The 12,508-nt window shown below is 39.2% G+C and overlaps 2 protein-coding genes across 17 annotated transcripts in view; one reads left to right on the forward strand and one right to left on the reverse strand.

Annotated features, from left to right (window-relative positions):
- Nucleotides 1-12,508, reverse strand: part of LOC145939701 (uncharacterized) — a 251,871-nt gene that overhangs the window by 212,304 nt on the left and 27,059 nt on the right. The gene's annotated exons all lie outside the window — the stretch shown is intronic.
- Nucleotides 1-12,508, forward strand: part of By (focal adhesion protein tensin) — a 176,066-nt gene that overhangs the window by 138,667 nt on the left and 24,891 nt on the right. For all 16 annotated transcript variants that reach the window (XM_083044191.1, XM_083044189.1, XM_083044192.1 and 13 more), the window contains 2 exons: nt 828-1,125; nt 2,067-2,304. In XM_083044191.1, coding sequence (XP_082900317.1) covers nt 828-1,125; nt 2,067-2,304 — 536 coding nt within the window. The remainder of the gene's footprint in view (nt 1-827; nt 1,126-2,066; nt 2,305-12,508) is intronic.

A 12,508-nucleotide genomic window follows, 5' to 3' on the forward strand; every position in this document is an offset into this window, starting at 1 on the left:
CATGCAGACGAATAAATGCGTCAAATTTTTTTCCCATTTTTTGAAGATCCTAATCGATCCTTTTGATCCTCTATTTTTCGCGCGCGTCTCCGTTTATCTCGCAATTTATACTCGCGGTTCGACCAACCGGTTGCTTTTAGCGAAATAAATGCGGCTCATCCGGCTGTTTATCGTGCGTATTACGCGCCATCAACCCCAACGTTACACTGCGGCCGCCGTATCATTACCGTCATCATCATCCTTATCGTCGTCCTCGTCATCCGCGTCGCCGTACGCAATTATAATGACCGTAATGAGCCGCGACCGAGGTGTGCCCGCGACTTCCTCGGCGCGCTTCTTCTTCTTCTTCCTCTTCTTCTACTCATCCTATCGCCTCCTCTTCGTGGTCCTTACCTCGCCGGTCTCGTCTGCCGGAGTTCCTCCATTAATTCCGCGAGTCGCGAGCATTAGCATGTCGTTAACGTATAGCTGCACTCTCGCGAGAACATATGAAAGCATTACCGGCCAGAGAGATCTCTTACGACGAACGATGTCGAACGCTAGTTGCTCGTGCCTTCGTGTCACGGGCCAAGGCTTCCGTTCCTCGAACCATCAGTCTCATTCATCATATTTCTCATGCATTTGCTTCTTGAAAGAAATTTGCTTTTTCTTCTTTTTTTTTACCAGGAAGATCATTTCATGCTCTTCATCAATTCACGTCATCTCTTATTTATAATATATTTTTTTATCTTTTTAAATGTTAGAGATTGGAAGAATGAGATTTTAAATAAAAAAATAAATAGCTGTTTGAACGTCAAGCGTGATAATGGTTTCTTGGTCTATTTCAGGTACATCGAGTACTTCAGCGGATTGCTATCGGGCTCCCTGAGGATCAGCCAGTCGCCATTGTACTTGACCCACTTGACAGTTCTCGGAGTTCCGCTCTTCGAACCGACGGGCTGTCGAGCTTTCCTCAAAGTATACGAAGGACTAACACCGGTTTACACTTCGGATCTGTATTCGGTGACAAACGCGCGCGAATTCACGGTTAATCTAGGCGGACTTCGACTGAGAGGTGACATCTTAATCAAGTGCTATCACAGGGTATACTCGAAACAGACTCGAGAGGTCATGTTTTCCCTCCAGGTGAGAATGTAATGCACATAGTAGATGTGTGTTATTAAAAAAAATTGTTATAAAATTTTATTATTTAGAGTTTCATTAAAATATAAATTTATTATTAGATTTTATTATTGTATTTTAATTATTATATTTTAAATATTTTGTGTTGATTTCATTCACATAGAATTATATACGATATAAAAATATGTATCAATGGTATCAAGTCAAGTATGTTGTTTACATCGGGTAAATATATTATTACAATGATGGATGTGTTATACTAGTACGCATGTAACACGACATGAAATCAGCGACGTAAATAGCAATTGATGCAAAGTGCTTCGTAAATAGTTATAAGGATAACGATCTAAATGTATGTACGTGTTCGGGAAAACAGCGGCAAGCGTTTGCGCGGTAATTTTGTGCCCGAGAGGCAAACAACATCCTCTGAAATCGACGTAACGTCATGATCAGTTAATAACCAGATATGTTGTATTCTCTGTGAGATGCAGAAAAAATATATATATAAACTCAATGTAGAAAGAGCACATCGATCACGCGATATGTGATCAAGTCTTATCTCTAGAGTGACAAGACATTAAAAATAAAGAGATTGCACACTTTTATTTAACCCGATCGACATTACAATGCATATATACTTGTTTACGCAAGTCGACAGTGACATTCGACATTTGCATACTTGCAAATCCTGATGTTGTGATTTATGAGTATCGTATTTTATTAGATAATTTATTTATACTTGTTGTGTCAGAAATTTCGCATAGTTTTCGAAAAATGTCTAATTTTCGAATTTTAAAAATTTCTATAAGATTGGATCAACTTTAAATTGCTCAAAGAATCTGAAAACTAGGAAATCTACAGATGAGGAAAAGTTTTTGCTGAAATCTCAGCACGTGGATCAATCATGCACACATTCTCACATAAGGCCATTATTGTTTCCGCAGTTTCACACGTGCGTAATTACGGAGAACGTCGTGTCCTTCCCGCGATCGGAGCTCGACGTCGCCTGCGAGGATCCCCGATGTCCGCCCGACAGCGTGGTGACACTCTACTTCGCCACCGACGCGAAACGCCAGGACGGTCCAGTACCGGCGCCGACGCCGGCGGTGCCGCATGCATCGGCGCATCACGATCCCATCTTGCACTGGGACAGCTACACGAATCTCGAAATCAGCGACGACGGTGAGTCTTTGCAGATCTTTTTTCATTTTCTACCCCCTATCGTTCCCTCCGAAAAATTTATCTCTTCATTTAAGAGTGACGCACCCAATATTTTTATAATTTTTTTGAAGATTAATTTAAATTGGACATTAAATAGTCTACTTTAAATTATTTACCTAATAAATAACATCAATTTTGTGCCAACGAAATATGTTTGGCACGATGCAATATAATAAACTGCTCGAGAACGACGTTATTATGTGTCAATTATCATGTTTCATTTCTAAACCGCTTAAATAAAACACGTAAGACAGCTGAACATGTAAACGAGACGACATTGTAACGAGAAATAAATTTTCTATAATGAAAAACATCTCTTATTTACAATATGATTCTTGCAAATCGATGCCGATCTGTCTCTGTAAATTATGCGATAGCGAGCTCGTCGATTAATTGATCGATATCGTGAAAACCACGATCCGCGGTTTACTCCGGGGGAGCTCATCGTTGTCGACTAATTCGTACTAATTTTCATCGTAATGGCACCCAATTAACCTCGATCTGGCAGCGAGGGCTAGTCAGAAATACAACTTGGCTAGCTTTCACAAAGGGAGGGAGCGAGCTAGACGAGAGAGCGGCGGTCAGAGTATAGTGCATTTAGAACGACTGACTAACGCCGCCGGAAATACGTTCTGCCAAGTGGAGGGAAAATGACGGTTTATCGCTACGAGGGCGATTTCCACGGTTGGAAATAGATCAAAGGTCGGGCCGATAGATGGGCAAGGTCCATCGCGTTAACCGCTTCCGAGTATAGCATTTCTACCCTGTCGCTACCTATTTACATCTTCACTTTTCTCTGCCACGCTGGCGTATAACTTCTTGATGAGACGAGCAAAGTGTGCTTGTCGCAGTGAATATAAAATATCCGTGATACAAAATGTATGTTCTACATTTATTGAGAATATTACGTGAAAGTTATGATAAAAATATGATAAATTTTTAATCCCTTAAATTTAATTGAACTCGCGAAATAATCCTAACAAGAATTCGCTGCAAGTTCCCTTAAATTTATTTACCTGCTACTTCCAAAAATTAATTCAATAATACTGGCATAAACACGTTATTCAAATTAGTTCCACTCAAAACGAATATAAAATACCCGTGATACAAAATGTATGTTCTACATTTGTTGAGAATATTACGTGAAAGTTATGATAAAAATATGATAAATTTTTAATCCCTCAAATTTAATTAAACTCGCGAAATAATCCTAACAAGAATTCGCTGCAAGTTCCCTTAAATTTATTTACCTGCTACTTGCAAAAATTAATTCAATAATGCTAGCATAAACACGTTATTCAAATTAGTTCCACTCAAAACGAATATAAAATATCCGTGATACAAAATGTATGTTCTACATTTATTGAGAATATTACGTGAAAGTTATGATAAAAATATGATAAATTTTTAATCCCTTAAATTTAATTAAACTCGCGAAATAATCCTAACAAGAATTCGCTGCAAGTTCCTTTAAATTTATTCACCTGCTACTTCCAAAAATTAATTCAATAATGCTAGCATAAACACGTTATTCAAATTAGTTCCACTCAAAACGGATATAAAATATCCGTGATACAAAATGTATGTTCTACATTTATTGAGAATATTACGTGAAAGTTATGATAAAAATATGATAAATTTTTAATCCCTCAAATTTAATTAAACTCGCGAAATAATCCTAACAAGAATTCGCTGCAAGTTCCCTTAAATTTATTTACCTGCTACTTCCAAAAATTAATTCAATAATGCTAGCATAAACACGTTATTCAAATGAGTTCCACTCAAAACGAGGATTTACACTCGTTACGTGGTTTTAGCCACGCTTAGCGAGGAACATCCAATGTAGCGATTTGTTCTGCTCGGTATAGTGCTTTAATCAAAATGATTGCGTCATCGCCATGAATTCCCCAAAAGCACGCGTCGGCTACGCCGGACAACCAACGCTCTCAGAGTCAATTCGTTTCGTTAGCGATCGAGACCCAGTGGGTTCCAATAAAGCTGTGTGACCCAAATTGCGCTCGCGCGCGCGCGACGCTAAATCGCCGCCGTTTGTTATGGGACGAAAAGCGATGGCAAACGAGAGACCGGAAAGAAAGATGGAAGGTGGCCCTGAGCGACGCGACCAAAGGGAGACGGATAGATCAGTATTTGGGTTGGGCTGGGATGCTCGATTGGATGCCGGTAGTTTAATCGCAATACCGGCGACCCATCTACCGGATATCCACCCCCTCCTCCCCCCATTTGCCGAAGGGGTGTGACCAAACTGGAATCAATTCCACCTCTCGATAACCAGGCAGCCCCGCTGAACGAAAGAGATCGTGTACCCTGTCGTTATCAGAACGAGATCGATTATAGAAATCCTGGACTTCTACATCACGCTGATTTCTACCCCTGTCCAAGTTTTAATCGTCTCAACATTGATCGCGAAATATTTTTAGAAATTCATCAAAGCTATAAGTACATATTGATCTCTTAAGTATACAAAAAAATGTATTTAAAATATCAGATTATTCTTTTATTTATTTCCACATCAATAGACAGTGTTTCATGAATTTGTAAAGGAATCTCGATCACAATATAATCTCAACGAACGACAAATACGATGATTTTTCAAGCCGTCCCCCTTAATCGCGCCCGTGTCGGTTCGGAGAGACGTTTTAAATCATACTTAAATCATTCCAATTCCAGTCGCTTCGTCAAGTATCAAAAACGATCTGTCGCCGAGGGGCCCGCATCAATTGGCGCTCGAGCCTTCGATTTGTGCGCCGCTACTTTGTTTAACGATTTAATGCGAGTCTGGGCGCGCGCGATTTTCCTCGTAGCAAAGAGTTCTAATACAAGACACACTTCTCTTCATCGCGAGGCAATATTTATCCGCACGAAGAGCCTCTTCCCGCCGGCGGATTGGATCGGCGAGTGGAACGAACTTCCATCGTGACGAGACGTCTGACGGAAGACGTCGCGATGCCCACACGCTGCACCCACGCGACACGGAATAGCGTTTCCTAGGGATAGATCGTGCTCGCGCGGACGATCCCGCTTTAACGATCTGCTGAGTTATGTGAACCGGCGCGAAAAGCTTTCCTCCGATCTTTATCTTTGATCGGCGACGCGCGAAGCGAAGCGGAAGTGTAATGAATCTTCCGCGTTTCCGGGTTAATGTCATATGAAGCATCTATGTGTTCGATCTCGATTAAAATAGCCTGCTTAAGAAACTGCGAAGGATGAGAGGACAAAGTTAAAGCTGAATCTATTAATAGATCGAAATATGAACTTAAAAAAAAAAGAAAGCGACATACCGAGAGAAAGTATTTTCATATTTGCAAAGTAAATACAGTTTTTTAATCTTTAAATCACAAAATGAAAAAGAGAAGGAGAGATATAAATAATTATTAAATATATATATAAATCTATAATATAAATACAATAATTAGAAAGAGATTAAGTAGAGAGAATATAATATATAAAAATAAATGTATTAAATAAAATAAATTAATATATTTTTTATCACAATAAGTAGTATTATTGCGCGGATCAGAATGTAACAAAGTCGTGGAAACTGCATCTTAGAAAGAGATGGAAAGCCGTACAATATAAATGATTTTCATGGTGTGGTGGGGAGTCTTTGGGTTTATTCTTGGCATCAGAATGCCATGGATGGGGATAGAGCTTAACAGTTTTCGCGCGCTTCTACGTAACCAGTCTCAGTTCGATTCGTGATTCTCCCGTGATCAATAGTGCGTGCATGACTCTCTCTATTTGTAGAAATTAGTATTCCTGTCATGTATCGATAAATACGAGATTTCATCGAATGGTGATTGCGCGCAATTACATGCTATTGCGACAACCGCAGAATCGTAATTACTAAATTGGCGAAAGTGGAACGTAAGTGAAAACGTAATTGTATTTTTTTTTTATTATTAGTATAACATAGCAATTTTTAAATTGACAAGCGTAAATTTAACTTTGAAATAATTAAAAAGCTGTTTTATAAATATTAAATTTTGAACACATTTTTACATATTAAAAATAACACTTTTTCAATTTGATATTCTAATCTGAAGTTTGTAGGAAAAAAACTAGAAATTATTTATAAATTATTATTAAAATTATTGTTTAAGAGTATGCTACATATGATACATGATCTTTCGCAAGAAATAGGAATGTCAAGAAAAGTATTAACTTTTATAAAGTAAAATTTTCTGAATAAATATTCAGTAATTAGATAGAAGTGCTATATTGAGAAAAAAGTGTATATATATGCCTCTCGAATATTTCTTTTTATCGCTTTCTATCATGATACTGCAACAAATATCCAACGTTTCACAATTGGAGATTGACCTTAATTTTACCGTTAAGGCGATGCTTCACGTAGGATAGAGACTTTTGATCCAAAATTGGCGAACCGGCTTGACCGGGCTACTCTCGCTCTGAGAATCGCCTTCGAATCATACAATGAGAAAGTTGGTTCCTGGAAAGTATAGATCGAGCTTGATGTTAAGAAAACACCCCATAGTTGGTAACGATCTTAGATGTGCGATTTCCTTTTAACGCAGAATTCCTCCATCAAGCCTTTTATGAAAAAAGGAAAAATCAACGCCGATGTTTCGACTTTTTTTACTTTTTTCTCAATATAGCACTTCTATCTAATTACTAAATATTTATTGAGAGAACAAATTTTACTTTATAAAAGTTAATACTTTTCTTGACATTCCTGTTTCTTGCGAAAGATCATAATAACACAAAACCATATATACATATATAAATGATAATATTAATATTAATATATGTATAATATTAATATATATAATATATATTAATATAATAAATATATATATATACATAATTGCAAAATTTTATAAAAATTTATTGGAGAAACGTAATGGACTATGTAATAAGACACCGAAATATACGAGAAGAATAATAAGTAGTAATAGACCTTAGTAAACAGACATTGTCCGATCTTTGCACGCGTTAACCACTTGACCGCGAAGAGCTTTTAGCTTTAGCTTCCATTAGATTGTCAATTTTTCTCTGTTAGTATATTTTATTTATTATATATAATATATATTATATATAAAAATATAAAATGAGCGATTTGTCGAGTCTCAAAAATCCCGTTTACTGGTCGATCTCGGATCTTTTGTTTGGTCGCTGTCGAAGAAATTGTGAGATAAAAACAAGAAGAGAAAACGTCTGCCTAAAAAGAACGAGAGAGAGGTGTAGGAGTGAGGACAGAGAACAGAGACAAGAGCCCATTGTCTTGTCGTTCGGTCATACGTCTTCCCGCTGTTACGTCACCATTGTTTACCCCAACCTCTGTACAGGGCCGCCTCCAGCAATTTTACTTTGCCACTTCGATGCCCATTGTGCGATATTTTTGCCCTTTATGGGCGGACGTAACTAAGAGAAATCATTTTTTGCCCTATAACCAGATGTCAATACCGAAATTTCCGGTATATCGTTCGTATTATATAAAGTGAACTAGCTCTTTCTCTTTAAAATTGAGATGTACATATACGTATTACGTCATGATATAAAATATTTTCGAATAAAGGTAGATGAATAAGAAAAGTTCTAGAATTCGATACTTAAAAATTTTAAATTTTATCGTACTTAACAGAGTAATTATAATTAATTGAGATGTAAGGAAAGAAATGATTATATTAATGTCTTGTAACAAGAAAATTAACATCTAAAGATGATGTAGATAGAATAAGGCTACATATGTTTAAAGAATCGCGTGCTACAAATTTACATGAATTCCTCTCCTGTTGGCAATGTTATTAATTTAATTAATCATTCCTATCGATAAAGAGATACATGCAATATAATGAATTGCATCGTCTCGTATTCCCGCGTTTCATCTAGATAGACGCATAATAATGCGTCATGTCATCTTACGCATAAATCGTGCATGCGTCCTTGTCCCAGATTAGTTGCCTAGGAATACATCGTCGCTTCCCGACGGTAGTCGACCAACTTTTCGCTCTATCCTCGACACAGTAGAAATAGCCACGTTACGCTCGGACGAGTGCGAGGTAGTAAATCGGTAATCGCGATAGTCTGTCGCGGATGTGCGTTTCAGATCCGAATCTCCGCGATAGATCTCGTAGATCCTTCTTTCAATCATAAATTACTCGAAAGAAGTAAATAAAAGCAGTCGTGGCAACATGATATACATATATTTAGAAAGTATTCAGAAAGTTCTCTCTGGCTAATTTTAAATTTATTTTTATTTATTTTATTTATTTTTTGTCAAAGACCTATATATATATGCTGCACTGCAAAAGTCTTAATGCAATTCGTTGAAAATATTGAGCGCCGATATATGCAGGGTGAAACGTCAACGAGTTCTGATTATTTCGACCTTCTACCTCACGATCTCCATATCAATCTTAATTTTGCATACGAGCGCATAGCAATTTCAGAGTTGATAAATCTTTCGTTATTAATGCAAGTGCTGACACGCGCCTCAATATCTAAGGAACAAATATAATTTATATGCATATCGAGTAATCTAAAACGATTGCGATTTAATTACCGGTTGTCGAAGCTTCACGATTATTACGAGTGACGATGGCGGTAATATAACCGCCGGTATCTTTACACATGGCACGGCCTATAATAGTTAAACGAGCGGGTTACGTGTGCGTTATATACCTGGTGAGCCAATTATTTCCTAAATACGTCCCACACGCGCTTATGCAGATCCGGCGCGATATCGTACCGCGTTACGCATTATAATCCCGGCGCCTAATAAGTTATTATTACCGGACAAGAGGAGAGCGAGGCCAACGTATATCCTTATTTAAGGCGGTGTAAATGTCGTGTCCGCGTGCACCCGTTCCTCGTGATGCAGCAATCGGCATCAATATTAATATGACGTGCGCTCGAAATTCACGTGCATGCGGTCGGAAATTCGTGCCATGCGAGTCTCACTTAATGAATGTGTTCGCGCATCAGATATGAGCTTCTCTTGGTACTTGGGATGCTGCGGGCGTTAACAGCTTCTTTCGCTCGAACAATCAATAGTTTTGGATTTTCCAATAGAGGCAAAGTTTCGCAAGCTATATATAAAACTTATCCATAATTTATCAATCGTATCTCAATGAAATTTTAATTATAATACGTTCAAAGATATTTGACGAATTTTAATTGTATATAAATAATTATTATATAATAATTATTAATATTATATATATTTGTATAGGTATCCATATCAATCTCTTTGATCAACGAAACGTCGCGGCCTAGATAAAGTCTAGCGTCAAAAGCGAGAAATGTAAATTCAGCCTGAGCAAATCCCAGTCTAAACATCCAAGTGCTACCGCGGTGTTCATAATGTGTAAGCAATCAATCACTTTGATTCAACGCGCAATCCGCGCGGACCTAATTGCCCCCTAACGACGCTCTCTTCCCATAATGTCCCTTCATTGTCGTCTCGCGCTAGGCATTAGCATCAGCATTAGCATTCGTCACCCGGTGCACCTAACAAATGTACACGCAACAATAGATGTAGAATACACGTTGCGTGAACAAGTCTGAAAGAAGAGGCGCATTACCACGCGCGTGCCAAGAGAGATATAGAGAGATGTAGAAGAGGGTGGTGCCGTATTTGCGGTCGATGAATCATTAATTACCGTTTATTCGCGACTATCGCGCGCGTAGCGTCTAATTAATTCATACATTATCATATTAATGCCTAATCTTTCAGGATTATGTTCTGGAATTTTATCGAAATATTTCATCTGCTCTGCATGTATATGTATATCTTAATGATCACCCGAGCAAACGTCATCATCTGTGCTCCACTTTTCTCCAGCGCGGCCTTTAATTTCGTTATCGATCGGTCTGGTACGAATCGCAGGCGGTGCCGGTCAATTTGGTAGCGTTTTCTCGTGCGCGTGTGTATGTACGATCGAGAAAGACGACGACGACGATGTATATAGTCGACCGGCTTATGCGGTGAGCCGAGAGTTGCCGTAGAAGGACCGGCGACCGGAGGCCGTTGGAATGAGTGGAAAGGGGCTACCGCAAGAGGAACACTAGTACAAGACACGCACACGTGCGTGAGATCTTCGCGTAACACGTGCACCGCTGCATATTACGCTACTAATGCGTGAGGATGCATGAATCAAATTGAGGCCTATTCTCTCTCATATCGATACATTATGTATATGTTCAGAATAAGAGCCATGAATGTGCCAAACGTCATTTGACAGCTCGCATTCTTGGTCCGATATATTCCACGCTCTCTTCCCTGATTTGTTTATTAGTATTGTATCAATTGTAGGGAATGAGAAAGTACGTGGCCTACTTATAGAAGCGCGCTTCGGAAAATATGTATGTCCGAATGTATATAATTTCATACGTACATAAACATGCGCTAAATACACGCACACGCGCCTCTCTTTGTACCTGAATTTCAAAGGAACGATTCATGCGCGCACCTCGAAGAGAGGATGAGATGAAGCTGCGCGATTCGGAGTCTGCATATCTGCACGCACGTGATCGTCGTGCACGCGTGTATTTATATGGTGCCGAGGAGAGGCAACGCTCCGAAACTCCATATCGCCACGCCAACTTCTTGCGTAGGACGTAAGCCTCGCCGCCGATGATGATGACGAGAATGGAGACGATGGTAGTGGTGGTTAAATGCGAATGACGGTGCTGGTGGTGGTGGTGATCACTATCGTACGGCATTTGCAACGCACAGTGCCGTTTCTGTGCTCCCGGTGAACGGAACACTCGTTGTTTTCTCGTTACCGTTGAATCCCGAGCAAGTTGCCGAAGAAGTATATCGGTAGCTTTCTTGAGTCCGAATTAGGAATCGTTTGTGTTTAGTGCAACTCAATGGTTTTAGTGGCTGACGCTATTCGAGGTTGATGCATAACTCGGTACGATAATATGATAATAATTTTTCTTTTACTTGTAGCTTTTAAAAAACACATCGTTGACTTTTTTATTATAGAAAAAAAAACGAAACGTAATTAATAAAATCTGTTTCGATCGACTTTCATGATCATAGACCAATTTTGCGAACCGCCTTACTTATCAACACTCTTAATCATAGTTCGCTGCGCGCGAACCCTTTACATCTTCCCTACGGCCACGCCTCCGTCTTTCGCATTTTTGTCATCGTGAACGTGGATCCCCGACTGGATATCTCGGTGCCCACTTCCCATCGGCGTCTCATGAATCTCTATAAGGCCGTCAAACGAGTAATTCGTCCGTGCGCAGCTCTCTTTCTTTCTTTTTCTTTCGGTATATACGCATCGAGTACCACTTACTTCTCTCGCCGCCTCGCTCTTCGTCATCCACCTGGAGATAATGACGGCCCACTATGCTGATGAATAGAGAAACCCTCTCCAAAGGAAGGATGTTAAATTTTAGTACCTCGCGCATGAGCGATCTGTCCTTCGCCAAAATGGAGGAGCGAGGGAACGATGAAGTGGTTTTATGTGTGATGCAGAATAAAAAAAAAGTTTTTTTTGAGAGACACAAAGACAGCGTATTGTACGCATTGAAAAATCCACGTGGGCGACTGCTTTGTTATGCTGATGAGTCGGTCGGTTAATTATGACGGTCGTTTTGCTCGAAGAAAAGACGCGCAATTAAAGATTTCGAAACGTTTAAAAATGCATAAGAAGAGATAGATTAAATTATATTACATCACTGACGAATTCTCTTGTGTATTCTCGTATATATGTATAAAGGATAACGTAGCTTTTCAGTTTAACTGCATTACTGAAACCACTACTAGTCTTCCGCTATCAAGACTTCCCACCGTGCTAGCGCCTTCGTGTTCCATAGACTTCCTTCTAGAATTTTTATTACAAGTCCAAGGGCATAAGTCGCCAGGGAAGTTTCCATTTACATTCGCATCTGAATATGCAGCGGAAACCCACCGGGTGTCGTAAACCTGTCGAGTGCACTGAATCGCGTCCTTAAATTTCCCATACCCGTATTCGCGCGTATCGCGTTCCTAAATTCCGCGGTTAAATCATAGCAGCATAGCCGGTAAATAAGTTAACCACTACGATCAACTATAAACCCTCAAAAGAGCGAGAGAGAGAGACAGAGAGAAAGAGAAAACATTCGAGCCGGCTAAAGCGATGACGTTCCCGCGCGAGAATCTAATTACCATATCCAGTCAGATATC

Source organism: Prenolepis imparis, unplaced genomic scaffold (genome assembly GCF_030444845.1).
Source record: "Prenolepis imparis isolate NDT839.2.m4 unplaced genomic scaffold, iyPreImpa1.0 SCAF_8, whole genome shotgun sequence".
Lineage (NCBI taxonomy): Eukaryota > Metazoa > Arthropoda > Insecta > Hymenoptera > Formicidae > Prenolepis > Prenolepis imparis.